General features: G+C 57.2%; 2 protein-coding genes across 2 annotated transcripts in view; one reads left to right on the top strand and one right to left on the bottom strand.

The window, feature by feature from the left end:
* Positions 1–1,675, bottom strand: part of LOC134433084 (antigen peptide transporter 1-like) — a 28,400-nt gene extending 26,725 nt beyond the window's left edge. The window contains 1 exon segment of the mRNA XM_063181976.1: positions 1,347–1,675. Within this exon segment, the coding sequence (XP_063038046.1) occupies positions 1,347–1,443 (97 nt within the window). The 5' untranslated portion in view covers positions 1,444–1,675.
* Positions 1,676–1,881: 206 nt separating this feature from the next.
* Positions 1,882–19,315, top strand: LOC134433075 (antigen peptide transporter 2-like). Its single transcript, XM_063181970.1, has 12 exons — positions 1,882–1,944; positions 3,324–3,871; positions 5,437–5,545; positions 5,623–5,753; positions 7,277–7,482; positions 9,537–9,734; positions 12,550–12,678; positions 12,759–12,947; positions 14,766–14,939; positions 16,290–16,449; positions 17,950–18,077; positions 18,945–19,315. The coding sequence occupies exons 2-12, from the start codon at positions 3,370–3,372 to the stop codon at positions 19,191–19,193; spliced, it is 2,175 nt and encodes a 724-aa protein (XP_063038040.1). The 5' UTR covers positions 1,882–1,944; positions 3,324–3,369; the 3' UTR covers positions 19,194–19,315.
* Positions 19,316–21,346: the final 2,031 nt, after the last annotated feature.

Here is a 21,346-nt window from a genome sequence, read left to right as displayed (position 1 = left end):
CAAGGGGTCCTGCCATGTCCAAATTGGATCCCAAAACCTCTCAAGGGGGTCCTGCCATCTCCAAACCCTCCAAATCAGACCCCAAATCTCCTCAAATCGATCCTGACCACTCCAAAACTGTGTGATCGGCCCCAAAACTGGATCCTGATTCTCCAAACCGGGTGCTCAAAATCTCTAAATTGGGTCCTGACCCACAAATTGGGTCCTGACCCCTCAAATTGGGTCCTGACCTCTCAAATTGGGTCCTGACCTCGCTCCAATCAGATCCAAATCCCCCAAATTGGGTCCTGAAACCTCAAACTGGCCTTGCAACCCCCCCAAACTGGGTCCTGGAACCCCCAGTTATGGCCAAAGCCTCCAAAACGGATTCCAAAACCTCTCCAAGGGGTCCTGCCATGTCCAAATTGGATCCCAAAACCTCTCAAGGGGTCCTGTTATATCCAAACCCTCTAAATCAGACCCAAAATCCCCTCAAATTGGATCCTGACCGCTCCCAAAATTGTGTGATCGGCCCCAAAATCGGATCCTGATTCTCCAAACCGGGTGCTCAAAATCTCTAATTTGGGTCCTGACCCTCAAATTTGCCTTGGAAACCGCCCATTGCCTCCTGTCCCATCCCAGTTATGCCCAAAAAGCCTCCAAATAAAACCCCAAAGCCCCTCAAAGGGGTCCTGTTATGTCCAAAGGATCCCAAATCCCCTCAAATCAGATCCTGACCACTCTCAAAATTGCGGATTGAGCCCAAAACTGGATCCCAAAGCCCCTCAAGGGGGTCCTGCCATGTCCAAACCCTCCAAATGGGATCCCAAAGCCCGTCAAAGGGATCCAAACCCCCCAAATCGGATCCCAAATCCCCTCAAGGGGGTCCTGCCATGTCCAAACCCACAAATGGGATCCCAAAGCCCCTCAAAGGGATTCAAACCCTCTAAATCGGATCCCAAATCCCCTCAAGGGGGTCCTGTTATGTCCAAACCCCCCAAATGAGATCCCAAAGCCCCTCAAAGGGATCCAAACTCCCCAAGTCGGATCCCAAAGCCCCTCAAAGGGGGTCCTGCCTTCTCCAAACCCACAAACGGGATCCCAAAGCCCCTCAAAGGGATCCAAACCCTCTAAATCGGATCCCAAATGCCCTCAAAGGGGTCCAAACCCCCCAAATCGGATCCCAAAGCCCCTCAAAGGGATCCAAACCCTCTAAATCGGATCCCAAAGCCCCTCAAGGTGGTCCTGCCTTCTCCAAACCCCCCAAATCAGATCCCAAAGCCCCTCAAAGGGGTCCAAACATCCCAAATCGGATCCCAAATCCCCTCAAAGGGGTCCCGGCCCCCCCGGTCGGGGTCCTCCCGTACCGAGAGCCGAGGCCGACATCAGCCCCCCCACCAGCGTCCATCGGCCGCGCTCGGGGCCCAGCAGGGCCAGGAGCCGGCGAATGGGGGGTGACAGCATCGGCGACACGGGGACCGGGGGGTTCTGCTGCGTCCGGTGGGTCTCGGTCTGTCCCGCTGGCTCCCGCTCGCTCCCGGTTCTCCCCGCCGGCGGTTCCGGGTGGTTCCGGGCAGTCCCGGGCTCCGTGCGGGTGCCGGTGCCGCTCGCAGCGTGTCCCGGTCCGGACCGTGTCGCTCTCCCGGTGCGCTCCCGGTGCCGCCCCGGTCCCTTCCCGGCAGCCGCCGCCGCTTCCCGGAACGCGCGCGCGGGAATCCCCGGCAATCCCGGCCTGGCCCGCCCGCTCCTGAAATAACGGCTGTGATTGGTCAGAATGGCGGCCGCGTCATCGGTTGCCAGGCAGAGCGGGACGGAGGGGGTTGAGAGGAGATGGGAGGCGACGCCAGGAGGGGGCGGGGTCTGGGCGGGGCCTGGGCGGGGTCTGGGCGGGGCCTGGGCGGGGCCTCGAAAGCGAAACCTTAACGGCGCTTTTGGGAGCGGAACTGGGAGCGCTGGTGTGGACTGGTGAGCACCCCAGGCTGAACTGGGAGCACTGGTGTGGACTGGTGAGCTCAGGGGGCTGGACTGGGAGCACTGGTGTGGACTGGTGAGCACCCCAGGCTGAACTGGGAGCACTGGTGTGGACTGGGGAGTGCCAAGAGCTAGACTGGGAGCACTGGTGTGGACTGGTGAGCACCCCAGGCTGAACTGGGAGCACTGGTGTGGACTGGTGAGCACCCCAGGCTGAACTGGGAGCACTGGTGTGGACTGGTGAGCTTAGGGGGATGAATTGGGAGCACTGGTGTGGACTGGTGAGCTCAGGGGGCTGCACTGGGAGCACTGGTGTGGACTGGGGAGTGCCAAGAGCTAGACTGGGAGCACTGGTGTGGACTGGTGAGCACCCCAGGCTGAACTGGGAGCACTGGTGTGGACTGGTGAGCACCCCAGGCTGAACTGGGAGCACTGGTGTGGACTGGTGAGCTTAGGGGGATGAACTGGGAGCACTGGTGTGGACTGGTGAGCTCAGGGGGCTGCACTGGGAGCACTGGTGTGGACTGGGGAGCGCCCCAGGCTGGACTGGGAGCACTGGTGTGGACTGGTGAGCTCAGGGGGATGAACTGGGAGCACTGGTGTGGACTGGGGAGCGCCTCAAGCGGGACTGGGAGCACTGGTGTGGACTGGTGAGCTCAGGGGACTGAACTGGGAGCACTGGTGTGGACTGGGGAGCTCAGGGTGCTGAACTGGGAGCACTGGTGTGGACTGGGGAGCTCAGGGGGCTGAACTGGGAGCACTGGTGTGGACTGGGGAGCTCAGGGGGCTGGACTGGGAGCACTGGTGTGGACTGGTGAGCTCAGGGGGCTGCACTGGGAGCACTGGTGTGGACTGGTGAGCACCCCAGGCTGAACTGGGAGCACTGGTGTGGACTGGTGAACTTAGGGGGCTGAACTGGGAACTCTGGTGTGGACTGGTGAGTGCATGGGGATTGAACTGGGAGCACTGGTGTCTAGACTGGGAGCACTGGTGTGGACTAGTGAGCACCCCAGGCTGGACTGGGAGCACTGGTGTGGACTGGTGAGCGCCTTAGGCTGAACTGAGAGCACTGGTGTGGACTGGTGAGCTGAGAAGGCTGCACTGGGAGCACTGGTGTGCACAGGGGAGCATCCCAGGCTGAACTGGGAGCACTGGTGTGGACTGGTGAGCTTAGGGGGCTGAACTGGGAGCACTGGTGTGGACTGGTGAGTGCCTTGTCTGGACTGGGGACTGCTCCAGGCTGAACTGGGAGCACTGGTGCGGGCTGCTGAGCTCAGGGGGCCAGACTGGGAGCACCGTAGTCCAGACTGGGAGCACTGGTGTGCCCAGGGGCGGGCCCCAGTCCTAACTGGTTTGAACTGGTGCCTCCACAGGCTGTTGCTCATTCCTGGGAGCCGCGCTGTCCGTACCGGTGCCGCCATGGCGCTGCCACCCGCCGCTCTCCTGCCCGCCGCGCTGCTGGCGGCCGACGCCCTGGCCCTGGCGTTCCTGGCGCCGCTGGCGCCGCTGCTGGCGCCGCTGGGCGCGCCGGGCGTGTGGCTCGAGGCCGCCCTGCGCTTGCCCATCCTGGCCGCGGCCGCCCGGCTGCCGTTCCCTCGCCGTCCCTCCGGAGCCGCCGCGGCCGCCGTCACGGCCGCCGCCACCCCCGCCGTGTTCGGAACCTTCCGGAGCCTCCTGGGGCCGCCCGGCGCCGGCCCGGGGCTGTTGGCGGCCGCGGCGCCCGCCTGGCTCGGGGTCACCCACGCCGCCGCCGCCCTGGCCGTGCTGGCCTGGGCCGCGCCCCCGAGCCCCGGCAGCGTCGCCGAGAGCCCCGGAGGCGTCCCCGAGGCTCCCGGCGGCGTCCGGCGCGCTCTGGCGCTGACCTGGGAGCAGCGGAACGTCCTTGGAGCTGCCGTGCTCTGCCTCGTGCTGGCCGTCGCTGGTGGGTGACCGTCCTGGTTCGGGGCAAATTTGGGGGAAAATCTCCAAAGGGGCCCCTCCAGAAAGAAAACCCTCAGGGTCCCTCGCCACAAATGGCTGCTCGGTCAGTAGAGCATGAGACGCTTAATCTCAGGGTCAGGGGTTCAAGCCCCACGTTGGGCGCCAAAATTTGTCCTGGTTTAGGGCAAATTTGGGGGAAGTTCTCCAAAGGGGGCAAAGCGAACCCACACGGCCCCTCGCCACAAATGGCTGCTCAGTCAGTGGGGCGTGACACGCTTAATCTCAGGGTCAGGGGTTCAAGCCCCACGTTGGGCGCCAAAATTTGTCCTGGTTTAGGGCAAATTTGGGAGAAAATCTCCAAAGGGGCCCCTCCAGAAAGCAAACCCACACAGTCCCTCCCCAAACCAGTTCAGGAAGGATTCCTCGGAGAGAAGTGGAAAGAACCTGTTTGTTTAACGGGCACAGCACCCCCAGCACACAAAATGAACAATACCGGGTGACACCGCTCTGAAAAAGATGACAAATTCAGAAAGTCTCTCTCGGGGTGGTCGCTCTGTTATCGGTCCCTCCGGTGCTGGGGCAGCTGCTGCAGCCACAAGGTGCAAACTCTCGGTGTTTCCCAGGTCCCAGCTCGGAGCAGGTTTGAGTGGTTCCAAAAAAGGGAAAGGAGAAACAGTCCAGGGTGAATTTCGGACTGCTTAGCTAAAGTAACTAATGAGCAGAAGCAAAAAGCAGAAGCAGGAGAAAAGCCAAAGCAGCACCATGTACTGCCCCGTCTGTGTGTCCCGCCAGCCGTGGGGGAGCGGCTGAGAACAAAACCAAACCAAAACTTCGCTCTTCAGAGCCAGTCTTGATAATATCCATAAGATAAGACAATATCCAGCATAAACAGAACGCATGGATGGGGACACAAGCATCACAGCGTCACCCTAGGACATTGACACGTGGTGACAGGCTCTGACACCCCAAATTTGGGCTCTGCAGCCCCAACTTGGGAACCCCCCCAACTTGGGATACCCCCCCATAATTGAGTGCTGGTGCCTAAAAGTTGAGTGCTGAGCCCCTAAATAGGCGATGGCCGCCCTAAAGCTGAGTGGTGACCCTCCTGAATTGTGAGTTGACCCCTTCGGTTGGGTGCTGACCCTGCCAAAACGAGGTGCTGACATTCCAAATTGGGTTCTGACCCTGCAGACTTGGCTGTTGGTCCCCCAAAATTGGGTGCTGACCATCAAACTTAGGGTCTGACGCCCGAAAATGGATGTTGGCCTCTAAGGCCTGGTGTCTTAAGGTCCTGATCTCCTACGTTTAGGTTCTGACCCATAAAATTGTCTGCTGAATCCCCCCAAAATTGGTACTGACGCTTTAAATTGGGTGTAAGATCCCTAAATTTGTCACCAAACCCCCAAAATTGGGCCCTGACCTCTCTAAGTTGTCTCCTGCCCGAATCGTGTCCCGCATTTCCAAAATTGGATCCCCGCTCCCCAGACCGGGTCCCGCCCCCCCCAAACCAGGGTCCCCCTGTGTCAGTGGTCACACCTGTGGTGACGCAGCCTCGGTGACACCCAGGGGAGATGGCGGGGCCCTACGCCACCGGGAAGGTGCTGGATGCCATCGGGAGCGGGGACGGAGTCACGGCCGGAGCTGTCGGGATGGTGGCGGCTGCTGGAGCCACAAGGTGGGTGGCAGCGTCCCCAGGGCCTGTCCCCGTGTCCCCGACGTGCCCGACGTCACCGTGTCCCTGCGTCCCCACAGTGTGCTGTTTTCTGGCTGCCGGGGCTCTCTCTTCATGCTGTTGATGGCGCGTCTCCGTCAGAGCCTGAGCCTGCGGCTCTTTTCCCACCTGGTGCACCAAGACCTGGACTTCTTCCAGGGAACACCGGCAGGTAATGGGGCACGGCCCAGCCCCATCCCACCCGACCCATCACACCCGACCCATCCCACCTGTCCCATCCCATCCCAAGTATTGTGTCACCCCAGGTCCATCCCCACCATCCCAGCCCCCAGTCCCCATCCCATCCTATCCCATCTGTCTGTTATCCCATCCCACCACTCCATCCCCATCATTCCCATTCCCACCATCCCATCCCATCCCATCCCATCCCATCCCATCCCATCCCATCCCATCCCATCCCATCCCATCCCATCCCATCCCATCCCATCCCATCCCATCCCATCCCATCCCATCCCATCCCATTCCATCCCATCCCCATCCCATCCCCATCCCCATCATTCCCATTCCCACCATCCCATCCCATCCCATCGATCCCATCCCATCCCACCACTCCATCCCCATCATTCCCATTCCCACCATCCCATCCCATCCCATCCCATCCCATCCCATCCCATCCCATCCCATCCCATCCCATCGATCCCATCCCATCCAGCCACTCCATCCCCATCATTCCCATTCCCACCATCCCATCCCATCGATCCCATCCCATCCCACCGCTCCATCCCCATCATTCCCATTCCCACCAACCCATCCCATCCCATCCCATCCCATCCCATCCCATCCCGTCCCACCACTCCATCCCCATCATTCCCATTCCCACCATCCCATCCCACCATCTCCATTCCCACCCTGACCATCTCCCCTCTCCCACCCCTTTCCACCCTGTCCATCTCCATATCCATTCCCATCACCCCATCCCACCATCCCGCCATCCCATCTCCCCTGTCCCATCCCATTCCACCCTGACCATCTCCCCACCCATTCCCACCATCCCATCTCCCCTCTCCCATCCCATTCCACCCTGTCCATCTCCACACCCATTCCCACCCTGACCATCTCCCCTGTCCCACCCATTCCACCCTGTCCAACTCCCCACCCATTCCCACCATCCCATCCCACCATATCCATTCCCATCATCTCATCTCCCCTGTCCCACCCATTCCACCCTGTCCATCTCCCCACCCATTCCCACCATCCCATCCCACCATCTCCATTCCCACCATCCCATCTTCCCTGTCCCATCCCATCCACCCTGTCCATCTCCACACCCATTCCCATCATCCCATCTCCCCTGTCCCACCCATTCCACCCTGTCGATCTCCACACCCATTCCCACCTCTCCCCTGTCCCATCCCATTCCACCCTGTCCATCTCCACACCCATTCCCACCATCCCATCCCACCATCTCCATTCCCACCATCCCATCTCCCCTTTCCCATCCCATTCCACCCTGACCATCTCCACACCCATTCCCACCATCCCATCCCACCATCTCCATTCCCACCATCCCATCTCCCCTGTCCCACCCCATTCCACCCTGACCACCTCCACCTCCATTCCCATCACCCCGTCCCGCTGTTCCCCATCCCATCATTCCCATCCCGAACGGGATCATCCAGGATGGGATCATGGTCTCACCCACCGCGATCCCAAAGCTCTTTTCCCACCCTGCAGCTGAGCTCCTGGCCCAGTTTTCCATGGAAGTGCCGCGCGTGTGCAGGGCGGCGCCGACTGGAGCCAACCAGCTGCTGCGGAGCGTGGTGATGGCCCTGGTGGTGGGGGGGTTCATGGTGGGGCTGGCACCGGGGCTGGCACTGCTGGCGCTGCTGGAGGTGCCCCTGGGAATCGCCACGCGCCGCATCCAGAGCACCCGCAAACAGGTCAGGAGCGGGAGGGGGACAGAGGAGGGATAAGGGGGTGGGAATGGTGGAGCTGGGATGGGGGGCTAGGGGGATGGCATGGCATGGCATGGCATGGCATGGCATGGCATGGCATGGCATGGCATGGCATGGCATGGCATGGCATGGCATGGGGTGGGGTGGGATCAATGGGACGAGATGGGATCAATGGGATGGAATGGAATTGATGGGATCAATGGGATTAATGGGATGGGATGGAATCGATGGGATCAATGGGAATGGAATGGGATGGGATGGGATGGGATGGGATGGGATGGGATGGGATGGGATGGGATGGGATGGGATGGGATGGGATGGGATGGGATGGGATGGGACAGGATCAATGGGAATGGAATGGGATGGGATGGGATGGAATCGATGGGATCAATGGGATCAATGGATGGGATCAATGGGATGGAATGGGATGGGATGGGATCAATGGGATCAATGGGATTAATGGGACGGGATGGAATAAATGGGATCAATGGGATGGGATCAATGGGATGGAATGGGATGGGATGGGATCAATGGGATGGGATCAATGGGATGGAATGGGACGTGATGGGATGGGATGGAGTGGGATGGGATGGGGTGGGATTGATGGGATGGGATGGGATCAATGGGATCAATGGGATGGGATGGAATTGATGGGATCAATGGGATTAATGGGACGGGATGGGATCGATGGGATCAATGGGAATGGGATGGGATGGGATGGGATGGGATGGGATGGGATGGGATGGGATGGGATGGGATGGAATCGATGGGATCAATGGGATGGGATGGGATGGGATGGGATGGGATGGGATGGGATGGGATGGGATGGGATGGGATGGAATCGGTGGGATCAATGGGATCAATGGGAATGGGATGGGATGGAATCGGTGGGATCAATGGGATGGGATGGGATGGGATGGGATGGGATGGGGTGGGATTGATGGGATGGGATGGGATCAATGGGATCAATGGGATGGGATGGGATGGGATTGATGGGATGGGATGGGATCAATGGGATTAATGGGATGGGATGGAATCGATGGGATCAATGGGATTAATGGGATGGGATCAATGGGATCAATGGGATGGGATGGGATCAATGGGATCAATGGGATGGGATCGATGGGATGGGATCGATGGGATGGGATGGGATGGGATGGGATGGGATGGGATGGGATGGGATGGGATGGGATGGGATGGGATGGGATGGGATCGGTGGGATCAATGGGATGGGACGGGATGGGATGGGATCAATGGGATTGATGGGATGGGATCAATGGGATACAGAATGGAAAGGAGGACGATGGAGATGGAAATGGTGGGATGAAAGGGGATAAAGACCAGGGGAATGGGATGGTGGGGATGGGATGGGATGGGATGGGATGGGATGGGATGGGATGGGATGGGATGGGATGGGATGGGATGGGATGGGATGGGATGGGATGGGATGGGATGGGATGGGGTGGGGTGGGATGGGATGGGACTGGATGGGTCGGGATGGGAAGGAGGATGGAAAGGAGGATGATGGAGGTGGAACAGTGGGATGAAAGGAGATAAAGTCCAGGCGAATGGGATGGTGGGGATGGGATGGGATAGAGAATGGAAAAGACGATGATAGAGTTGGAATAGTGGGATGAAAGGGGATAAAGACCAGGGAAGCAGGATGGTGGGGATGGAATGGAGAATGGAAAAGACGATGATGGAGGTGGAAATGGTGGGATGAAGGGGATAAAGACCAGGGGAATGGGATGGTGGGAGTGCTGACGTGGGGATGGAACGAAATGGTGGAGATGGGAATGGTGTGGATGGGAAGAGAAGGATGAGATAAGGTGGGATGGTGGGGACGGGATGAGACTGTGGGGATGGGGATGGTGGGATTAGGACTGGGAGAATGGATGGGAATGGTGAGGGTGAGAGAGAGGGGTGTGGGATGTTGGGAGTGCAATAGTGGGGACGCAGTGGGTGTGGTGGGACTCGATGTGGATGGTGGGCCAGGAAGGTGATCTGGGAAAGCTGGAGATCCCCTGTTGCTGCCACAGGCCCTTCAGCGATCCATGCTGGAAGCTTCCGCCCGCACAGCCGCCGGGGTGCAGGAATCTGTTGCCGCCATCGAGACCATCCGAACGTTTTCGGCGGAGGAGGAGGAGGAGGAGCAGCACAGACGTAACCTGGCCAAGGAGCTGAGGCTGAAGGAGCAGATAGAGCTGGAGCTGGCAATCTTTGTCCTCGTCCACAGGGTCAGGGGGGACTGGGAATGGGAACAGCAGGGAATGGGGATGCCGGGATCAGGGATGGGGACACTGGGAATGGGGACACCGGGACCAGGAATGGGAAACCAGCGGCTGAGGTGGGGACATTCAGAGCAGAATGGGGACACCAGGAATGGGGACATCAGAACAGGGACACTGGGAATTGGGGTACTGGGAATGGGGACACTGGGAATGGGGGTACTGGGAATGGGAGCACTGGGACCAGGAATGGGAAACCAGCGGCTGAGATGGGGACATTCAGAGCAGAATGGGGACACTGGGAATGAGGACATCAGAACAGGGACACTGGGAATGGGGACACTGGGAATGGGGACACTGGGAATGGGGGTACTGGGAATGGGGACACTGGGACCAGGAATGGGAAACCAGCAGCTGAGATGGGGCCACTCAGAGCAGAATGGGGACACCAGGAATGGGGACATCAGAACAGGGACACTGGGAATGGGGGTACTGGGAATGGGGACACTGGGACCAGGAATGGGAAACCAGCAGCTGAGATGGGGCCACTCAGAGCAGAATGGGGACACCAGGAATGGGGACAACAGAACAGGGACGTTGGGGTCAGGAACAGGCATGGCAGGAATGGGAATGGTGACATTGGAAACAGGATGGGGACACTGGTATAAAGGTTGGGAACATCAGTGGGGTGGTGTTTGCGGGTCCCCAGGACGAGGGAAGAGACGAAAATCTTGACTCCATGTTTCAGAAGGCATGATTTATTATTTTATTAAATATATTATATGACCAGAAAATTATATGCTAAAACTGTACTAAAGAAAGAGAAAGGAAACATTAGAAAGCTAGAAAGAAATGAAAGGCTGATTTATTATTTTATGATATATATTATATTAAAAGAAAATTATATACTAAAACTGTACTAAAGAATGAGAAAGGAGACATTAGAAAGCTAGAAAGGAATGAATAATAAAATCTTGTGACTGACCAGAGAGTCCGACACAGCTGCAGCTGTGATTGGTCTTCAATTAAAAAGAACCACATGAGACCAATCAAGGATGCACCTGCTGCATTCCACAGCAGCAGATCATTATTGTTTACATTTCATTTCTGAGGCCTCTCAGCTTCTCAGGAGAAGAATCCTGGTGAAAAGATCTTTCAGAAAATATGTCTGTGACGCATCAGGATCAGGAATGGGGACACCAAGAGTGAGAGGGGGACACCAGAACTGGAATGAGGACAGCAGGAACAGGGATAAAGACACAGAGATGAAGGAGTGGGATGGGGGCAGGTGGAATGGGGACACCAGGAGTGGAATGGGGGCAAATGGAATGGGGGACATCAGGAGTGGGTTGGAATGGGGGCAGATGGAATGGGGACACCAGGAGTGGGTTGGAATGGGGGCAGGTGGAATGGGGACACCAGGAGTGGGATGGGGGCAGATGGAAGGGGGGACATCAGGAGTGGGATGGGGACACCAGGAGTGGGTTGGAGTGGGAGCAGATGGAATGGGGACACCAGGATTGGATTGGAATGGGGACAGATGGAATGGGGACACCAGGAGTGGGTTGGAATGGGGGCAGATGGAATGGGGGACACCAGGAGTGGGTTGGGGACAGATGGATTGGGGACACCAGGAGTGGAATGGGGAGAGATGGAATGGGGGACACCAGGAGTGGGTTGGAATGGAAGCAGATGGAATGGGGGACGCCAGGAGTGGGATGGGGACGGATGGAATGGGGACACCAGGAGTGGGTTGGAATGGAAGCAGATGGAATGGGGGACACCAGGAGTGGGATGGGGACGGATGGAATGGGGACACCAGGAGGGGGTTGGAATGGGGACAGATGGATTGGGGACACCAGGAGTGGGATGGGGACAGATGGATTGGGGACATCAGGAGTGGGTTGGGGGCAGATGGAATGGGGACACCAGGAGTGGGCTGGGGACAGATGGATTGGGGACACCAGAAATGAGTTGGGGACACCAGGAGTGGGTTGGGGGCAGATGGAATGGGGACACCAGAAGTGGGTTGGAATGGGGGCAGATGGAATGGGGGACATCAGGAGTGGATTGGAATGGGAGCCAATGGATTGGGGACATCAGGAGTGGGTTGGGGACAGATGGAATGGGGACACCAGGATTGGATTGGAATGGGGTAGGATGGAATGGGGACACCAGGAGTGGGATGGGGGCAGATGGAATGGGGGACATCAGGAGTGGGACGGGGACACCAGGAGTGGGTTGGAATGGGAGCAGATGGAATGGGGACACCAGGAGTGGGTTGGGGACATCAGGAGTGGGATGAGGGCAGATGGAATGGGGACACCAGGAGTGGGTTGGAATGGGAGCAGATGGAATGGGGACACCAGGAGTGGGTTGGAATGGGAGCCAATGGATTGGGGACACCAGGAGTGGGATGGGGGCAGATGGAATGGGGACACCAGGAGTGGATTGGGGGCAGATGGAATGGGGACACCAGGAGTGGGTTGGAATGGGGGCAGATGGAATGGGGACACCAGAAATGGGTTGGAATGCGAGCCGATGGATTGGGGACACCAGGAGTGGGTTGGGGACAGATGGAATGGGGACACCAGAAATGGGTTGGAATGGAAGCCGATGGATTTGGGACACCAGGAGTGGGTTGGAATGGGGGCAGATGGAATGGGGACATCAGGAGTGGAATGGGGGCAGATGGATTGGGGGCACCAGGAGTGGGATGGGGGCAGATGGAATGGGGACACCAGGAGTGGGCTGGGGACACCAGGAGTGGGTTGGGGACACCAGGAGTGAGTTGGGGGCAGCAGTGTCCCTGTCCCACCCACAGGTGATCGAACTGGCCATCCGGGTCATGGTGCTCTTCAGGAGCCACCAGCAGCTCCGTGACGGCTCCATCACTCCCGGGGTCCTCGTCACCTTCCTGCTGTACCGGGACAGAGTTGGCAGCCATGTCCAGGTGATCCCATGGAATGCACGTGTCTGTCCATCCGTCCGTGCTTCTGTCCACCCCGGTGCCACCCCCTCCCTTCTCCCCAGGTGCTGCTCTACGGCTTCAACGAATTCCTGACCAACGCAGCTGCTGGGCAGAGGATCTGGGAATACCTGGATTGGAAACCCGCAGGGAATGTCGGGGGCACGCGGGAGCCCCCCGAGCTTCAGGGCCACGTCACCTTCCAGAAGGTCTCCTTCGCATACCCCGGGAATCCAGAGCGCCCTGTGCTGAAGGTGGGTCTGGGGGCAGGTGGCGCTTCCCAGGGGTGGGAATTCTGGCATCACCTGCTGTCACGAACGGCTTCGTGGTGGTTCGTGGGTCGATCTCAGGGTGCAAAAAACACCGACACGGCGCGGGGGGTTGCAGTGATAATCAGAACAAATGTACCTTTATTGAGTAACCACAACGAAGCGCGTTAGAGAGAAATTGGGGAAACAGGAAAAAGAGGGAGGAAGAGAAAGGAAGGTACAAAGCTACCAAACGTAGAACGGTGAAGTCCTTCAATGTCCACCCAATGGAGTTCACCAAGTCACATCTCAGGAGGTCTCAGGGTTGCAGTTCATCCAAACTCTTATTATACTCTTTTTTTTTTGATGGGGGAATGGGTAAAACTTGAAACCGAATCAAAGGTAGTCTGTTGTATTTTTGGGGGTAAAAAATGGTATTTAGAGAAGGCTACACACAGTCCATGTTCTCAGCAGTGGGTGAGAACCATTGTCTTCTTGGTCCACTGCTCGCACCCGCAACATCCATCTTGCTGTGGTCAGCTTGCCTCCCCCACACGCCTCCCCCGGGTTGGGGCTCTCAGTCCCAGTCCTCGGGGGCCTTTTCGCACAGGGATTTCACATCTCGGTCTGTTACGGAGAGGTTCTTGCGTCTCAGTCTGTCTGTCACGGCGGCTGCGAGACAAGTGAGGGGTTTTGTGTGGGGTCTTCTGTGGGGGAACCACCCAAAATTCAGCAGGAGTCCAGCCAGGCCCAGAGGTGGGACAACTTCCAAGGCCGTTGTTGCAAAAAGGGCACGGTGCCCCCTTCTTCCTTTCGTTGGGTTCAGTGTGGCACACAGCAAACACACCTGTGAGCAGTAGCTTGGCAATGCTCCTCACGTGTCGGGGCCTTGTTGGGATGTGACTTTCTCCTCCAGAGCCAGAGATTTTGCACAGTGGGGTGTGATGGTGTTCACAGGGGTCTCGGGATGAGGGAAGAGACGTAGATTTGACTGTGTTACAGAAGGCTTGATTTATTATTTTATTATATATCACATTTAAACTGTACTAAAAGAACAGAAGAAAAAGTTCTCATCAGAAGGCTGGGCTAAGAATAGGAAAGAATGAATCCACAAAAGGCTGTAGCTCACAGAGAGAGAGAGCCAACTCTGCCGTGATTGGCCATTAATTCCAACCATCTACATGAGACCAATCACAGATCTACCTGTTGCATTCCACAGCAGCAGATAATCAATGTTTACATTTTGTTCCTGAGGCCTCTCAGTGTCTCAGAAAAGAAAAATCCTAGAGAAAGATTTTTAATGAAAAGATGTCTGTGACAGCGTGTTAACGTTCAAAAACAAATAATCACATAAGCGATTATATCTGGTGCTTTTTATGAAGAGCTCTGGGAATCGGGTATTACAACCCAAATCTGATTCCGACCATACATTCAAGATGAACGTGTTTTTATGCTCTGTCGTTATGTAGCTTTGATTTTAATTATTAAACTTATATCGTTCTATTGTATACATAGATTTCAGCGAAACGTAGCCCCCTTAAATTTCCAACACAGTTTCTCATGATTCTTCTTATGATTATGTAATAATTATATTTAATTACTAAACAACCATCACACCTAACAGCTGTATCTTTTATCATACTGCTTACGCGGGTGCAGTGATCTGAGAGAACACAAAGCCTAACATTTTCCAAAGACTGTCTTTAACATCTCCCAGGGCTCCACTATCAAGTGGGCTCTTCTCCTCAGCGGTGCCCCAAAGACGATGGCGAGGCAGATGAGGGATATTTAGGACAGACCCTCACACCTGTCCCCATCCCACAGGACGTGAGCTTCCAGGTGCGCTCCGGGGAGGTGACGGCGCTGGCGGGGCCCAATGGCAGCGGGAAGAGCACGGCCGTGGCGCTGCTGGGGCGGCTGCGGGATCCGGGCAGCGGGACGGTGCTGCTGGACGGGATCCCGCTGCCAGAGTACGAGCACCAGTACCTGCACCGCAAGGTGGGACAGCAGGGACACTGGGCGTGGAATGGGGAAAATGGGGACAGGGGTGTGGGGACACTGAAATGGAACTGGGACCGTGGGAGACACTGGGCATGGAATGGGGAAAATGGGGACAGGGGTGTGGGGACACTGAAATGGAAGTGGGACCGTGGGACAGCAGGGACACTGGGAACGCTGGGAATGGAATGGGGAAAATGGGGACAGCGAGGGGGACACTGAAATGGAACTGGGACCGTGGGACAGCAGGGACACTGGGCATGGAATGGGGAAATTGGGGACAGGGGTGTGGGGACACTGAAATGGAACTGGGACAGCAGGGACACTGGGCGTGGAATGGGGAAAATGGGGACAGCGATGGGGACACTGAAATGGAACTGGGACCGTGGGACAGCAGGGACACTGGGAATGGAATGGGGAAAATGGGGACAGGGGTGTGGGGACACTGAAATGGAACTGGGACCGTGGGACACTGGGCGTGGAATGGGGAAAATGGGGACAGCGATGGGGACACTGAAATGGAACTGGGACCGTGGGACAGCAGGGACACTGGGAATGGAATGGGGAAAATGGGGACAGGGGTGTGGGGACACTGAAATGGAAGTGGGACCGTGGGACAGCAGAGACACTGGGAACGCTGGGAATGGAATGGGGAAAATGGGGACAATTGTGACTGTGTTCACAGGGGTTTTTGGATGGGGGAAGAGATGAGGATTTGACTTCATGTTTCAGAAGGCTTGATTTATTATTTTATGATATATATTACGTTAAAACTATACTGAAATAACAGAAGGAAGGATTTCATCAGAAGGCCGGCTAAGAGTAGAATAGGAAAGAATGATAACAAAGGTTTGGGGCTCAGGGTTCTCTGTCCGAGCCAGCTGGGCTGTGATTGGCCATTAATTACAGACATCCAATATGGGCCAATCAAAGATCCACCTGTTGCATTCCACAGATAATCAATGTTTACATTTTGTTCCTGAGGCCTCTCGGGTCCTCAGGAGGAAAAATCCTGAGGAAAGGATTTTCCATAAAAGATGTCTGCAACAAACAGTGAAATGGAACTAGGACCACAGGAGCATGAGAGCAGAAATGGGGACGCTGGGAAGAGGGATGGGGACGCCAGGAATAGGATGGGGACAACAAGAAATGGGATAGGAACGTTGGGAAATGGGATGGGAATGACAGGGATGGGGATGGGAAAAGTGGGAAATCAGGAGTGGGGACGCAGATGGGGACAGTGGGATCAGGGATGGAGACCGTGGGGACACCAAGGTGGGATGGGGTCATGGAACAGGGGTGGGGACACCAGGAGCCAGGACAGCGTCACAGGGTTTGGTGCTGGGGCAGGTGGTGCTGGTGGAGCAGGACCCCGTCCTGTTTTCTGGAACGATCCGTGAGAACATCCTGCTGGGGCTGGAGCACTGCAAAGAGTCAGAGCTGCGGGAGGCCGCCATTGCTGCTGGAGCCATGGAGTTCATCCAGGGGCTGGAGCAGGGCTGGGACACTGGTGAGAGCCAGGGGGATGGATGGGGCACCCCTGGGGCACATCCCACTGATCCCATGGGATTGCTCACCATGCAGGTCACTGATCCCACTGATCCCGTGGGATTGCTCACACAGGTCACTGATCCCACTGATCCCATGGGATTGCTCACCATGCAGGTCACTGATCCCATGGGATTGCTCACCATGCAGGTCACTGATCCCATGGGATTGCTCACCACACAGGTCACTGATCCCATGGGATTGCTCACCATGCAGGTCACTGATCCCATGGGATTGCTCACCACACAGGTCACTGATCCCACTGATCCCGTGGGATTGCTCACACAGCTCAGACCCCACTGATCCCATGGGATTGCTCAGATCCCACTGATCCCATGGGATTGCTCACCATGCAGGTCACTGATCCCACTGATCCCGTGGGATTGCTCACACAGCTCAGATCCCACTGATCCCATGGGATTGCTCACACAGCTCAGATCCCACTGATCCCGTGGGATTGCTCACACAGCTCAGATCCCACTGATCCCATGGGATTGCTCACACAGCTCAGACCCCACTGATCCCATGGGATTGCTCACACAGCTGAGACCCCACTGATCCCATGGGATTGCTCACACAGCTCAGACCCCACTGATCCCACTGATCCCATGGGATTGCTCACACAGTCACTGATCCCACTGATCCCATGGGATTGCTCACCATGCAGGTCAGACCCCACTGATCCCATGGGATTGCTCACACAGGTCAGACCCCACGGATCCCATGGGATTGCTCACACTGTCACTGATCCCACTGATCCCATGGGATTGCTCACCATGCAGGTCAGACCCCACTGATCCCATGGGATTGCTCACACAGCTCAGACCCCACTGATCCCATGGGATTGCTCACACAGCTCAGACCCCACGGATCCCATGGGATTGCTCACACAGCTCAGACCCCACTGATCCCATGGGATTGCTCACACAGCTCAGACCCCACGGATCCCATGGGATTGCTCACACAGGTCACTGATCCCGTGGGATTGCTCACCATGCAGGTCTGACCCCACTGATCCCATGGGATTGCTCACACAGGTCAGACCCCACTGATCCCGTGGGATTGCTCACACAGGTCACTGATCCCACTGATCCCGTGGGATTGCTCACACAGCTCAGACCCCACTGATCCCATGGGATTGCTCACCATGCAGGTCACTGATCCCACTGATCCCATGGGATTGCTCACACAGCTCAGACCCCACGGATCCCATGGGATTGCTCACACAGCTCAGACCCCACGGATCCCATGGGATTGCTCACACAGCTCAGACCCCACTGATCCCATGGGATTGCTCACACAGGTCACTGATCCCACTGATCCCATGGGATTGCTCACACAGCTCAGACCCCACGGATCCCATGGGATTGCTCCCCCAGAGGTGGGGCAGCACAGGGGTTGGAGAAGAGGGGAGAGCTCCAGGGCTGCCCGCACTGATCATCCCCCGTGGTCGCTCCCGCAGAGGTCGGGGAGCGCGGGGGGCGGCTGGCGGCCGGGGAGCGGCGCCGTCTGGCCCTGGCCCGGGCCCTGCTCCGGCGCCCGGCCGTGCTCATCCTGGACGAGGCGCTGGACGATGGAGATGACGGAGCGGTGAGCGGGCTGGGGTGGAGGGGGTTGGTCTGGCTGGGGCTGCACTTGGTGAAGATGGGGTGTGATGGGACGGCTGGGATGGCTGGGATGGGATGCAGAGATGGGGTGGTGGCGATAATGGTTGCCATGGAGTGGGAATGATGCGATGAAGACAGGGGTTGGGTGGGGTGGTGGGGTCATCGAGGTGGAGGAACAGGACAGGATAGTGGGGTGGGAATGGTGATAGAGACCAGGGGTGTGGGATGGCAGGAAAGTAGAATGGAGACAAGGAGATGTAACAGGGTGGGTTTGGAGGGGGTGGGAATGGAGGGGATGGGAATGCTGGGATGAGGACAGAGAGATGGAATGCAATGGGAAGGGTTGGGGTGGTGGGAGGAGGATGGCATGGGACAGTGGGGACGGGGATGGTTTGGACAGGATGGCAGAGTGGGCGTGGGGATGGGCTGGGGAACAGGGAGGTGGGATGGTCAGAATAGGATGGGATTAGAGTAGGACTGAGAGTGGAGTGGGGTGGGGTGGGTTGGTTGGGACTGGGTGGGATCAGGTGGGACAGGGTAGGACTGAGCCGGATGGGTTGGGATGGGAGTTCTGTGAGCTGGATGGGTTGGGATGAGCTGGATGGGTTGGGATGGGAGTTCTCTGAGCTGGATGGGTTGGGATGAGCGTTCTCTGAGCTGGATGGGTTGGGATGGGAGTTCTCTGAGCTGGATGGTTTGGGATGGGAGCTCTCTTAGCTGGGTGGGTTGGCATGAGCTGGATGTGTTGGGATGAGTGTTCTCTGAGCTGGATGGGTTGGGATGGGAGTTCTCTGAGCTGGATGGTTTAGCATGACCTGGATGGGTTGGCACGAGCGTTCTCTGGCCACAGGCACAGCGCTGGGTGCGCACTGGGCTGGCCCGGACCGTGCTGGTCGTGTCCCACCGGCCGCGGGTGCTGGACGGGGCCGATCGCCTGGTGCTGCTGGAGCGCGGGGCCGTGATGGAGACGGGAACACCGGCGGAGCTGCGGGAACGCCGCGGCGCCTACAGCCGCCTGCTCCTTGGAGGAGGCAGCGCCGGGCAGCCCGAGGGCCCCGGGACGGGCAGCGAGCAGGGGGCTGCATCTGGCAGGGAATAAAGGGGAATCGGCCCCAGTGTCCCCATTCCTGGTGGCTGTGTCCCCAGCCAGCTCCCGGTGTCCCCAGTCACGGTGTGCTGTGAATCCCTCATCCCCACATCCTCAGGATCCCAACTCCCCGTGTCCCCACAGTGTGTCCCCCATGTCCCCAGTGTGTCCCCCAGCCCCGCCCATTCCCTGGCTGTGTCTGTGTCCTGTGAATCCCTCATCCCCACATCCTCAGGATCCCAACTCCCCGTGTCCCCCATGTCCCCGCTGTGTCCCCCGTGTCCCCACAGTGTGTCCCCACCGTGTCCCCCGTGTCCCCGCTGTGTCCCCCGTGTCCCCACAGTGTGTCCCCCAGCCCCGCCCATTCCCTGGCTGTGTCTGTGTGCTGTGAATCCCTCATCCCCACATCCTCAGGATCCCAACTCCCCGTGTCCCCCATGTCCCCACCGTGTCCCCCGTGTCCCCGCTGTGTCCCCCGTGTCCCCACAGTGTGTCCCCCAGCCCCGCCCATTCCCTGGCTGTGTCTGTGTGCTGTGAATCCCTCATCCCCACATCCTCAGGATCCCAACTCCCCGTGTCCCCCATGTCCCCAGTGTGTCCCCCATGTCCCCGCTGTGTCCCCCATGTCCCCACCGTGTCCCCCGTGTCCCCGCTGTGTCCCCCGTGTCCCCGCTGTGTCCCCCAGGCCCGCCCATTCCCTGGCTGTGTCCGTGTCCCCTGTACCCACCACGTCCCCATGATCCCTGGTCCCCGTGCCTGCTCCTGGTAATGGGGCACAGGGTGGGAAATCAATCCCAAGGAATGGATCTGGGCATGGGTGTCACGTCCTCATCTCAGTCCTGCTGTGCCCACTCCAAGCTCCTGGTGTCCCCAGTCCCTTCCCAGTGTCCCCGTCCCCGGTGTTTTCATCCCAGTTCCCAATGTCCCCTTTTCTATTCCTCATTCCCTGAAAGTGCTGGGCACTGGAGGAGGGAGCTGGGATTTATTGCCCAAACCAGGGTATTTTTACATTAGAAATAAAACATTTTGAACCGCTGTAATTCCCGTGTTTGAAACATGGGAAAACAGGAAGCCAGCCTGTTGGGAAGGGCTGCTGTGTGATGAGTGGGAACAGCAGGATGAACTATGCCAGCAATTTGCGGCTTTCTGCAGGGAGAGGGAAGGGGTTGGACCTGCACCATGGATCATTCAGCTGCTGATGAGGGAAAGAGTTGGTGTCACCCTGTCTCTGTCGCCATGGCTTGGATCTGGCTGAAGAGCCCACAGAGAGCAAGGATCCCACCAGATCCTCCTGCATCCCTTGTTCCCCAATGCTGCTCCACCAGCACCGCCCGATCTGCTTTGGAATCCCCCAAATCCTGTTCTGGAATCCCACTCCAGTGCTGCCCCATCCATCCATCCATCCATCCATCCATCATCCATCCATCCATCCATCCATCATCCATCCATCCATCCCACCTGATCCTGCTCTGGAATCCAGCCCAGAGTCACTTTAGAATTCGACCTGATCCCGATCTGGAATCGTTCCCTGCTCTGGAATCCTGCCCTGTTTCCCTTCTGGAATCCCGCACAGGTTCCCCTCTGTACCTGTGCTCAAGCAATTTGGTTTCTCTGCCTGTTTCTGCAGAATGAGAGGATCCATGAGATTCCAGCGTGGATCACACACCAGGATTCACCTGCATGCAGGAGATCCAGAGCTGGATCTGCCTCTGTGTTAGGTCACATGTGGAGGGCGAGGGGCACAGGAGATGGAGACCACCACTCACCCCGATGTTCGTGTGGGAAGAGACTTTATTTTTATTTTTATTTTTATTTTTATTTTATTTTTAATTTTATTTTTATTTTTATTTTTATTTTTATTTTTATTTTTATTTTTATTTTTATTTTTTTTATTTTTTATTTTTTATTTTTTATTTTTATTTTTTATTTTAATTTCTATTTTTATTTTTAATTTTTTATTTTTATTTTTATTTTTTATTTTTTATTTTCCACTCCCTCCTTTACACAGAGCAATTGAAAGGCCTGGTCTGGATGCTCTCGTTGGTTTGAACTCCACACCCCTTTGGGTCCTGGGCCACTGAAATGCCTGCAGGCTTATGGGAGATCAGATTGGCCGAAATCCCTGTCACCGAGCCCAGGGCTGGCAAGGTGACGCCAACATCTCA

The sequence above is a fragment of the Melospiza melodia genome, unplaced genomic scaffold (genome assembly GCF_035770615.1).
Source record: "Melospiza melodia melodia isolate bMelMel2 unplaced genomic scaffold, bMelMel2.pri scaffold_114, whole genome shotgun sequence".
Lineage (NCBI taxonomy): Eukaryota > Metazoa > Chordata > Aves > Passeriformes > Passerellidae > Melospiza > Melospiza melodia.
Note: the sequence above shows the minus strand (reverse complement) of the source record. Positions and strands in the feature narration are given on the sequence as shown.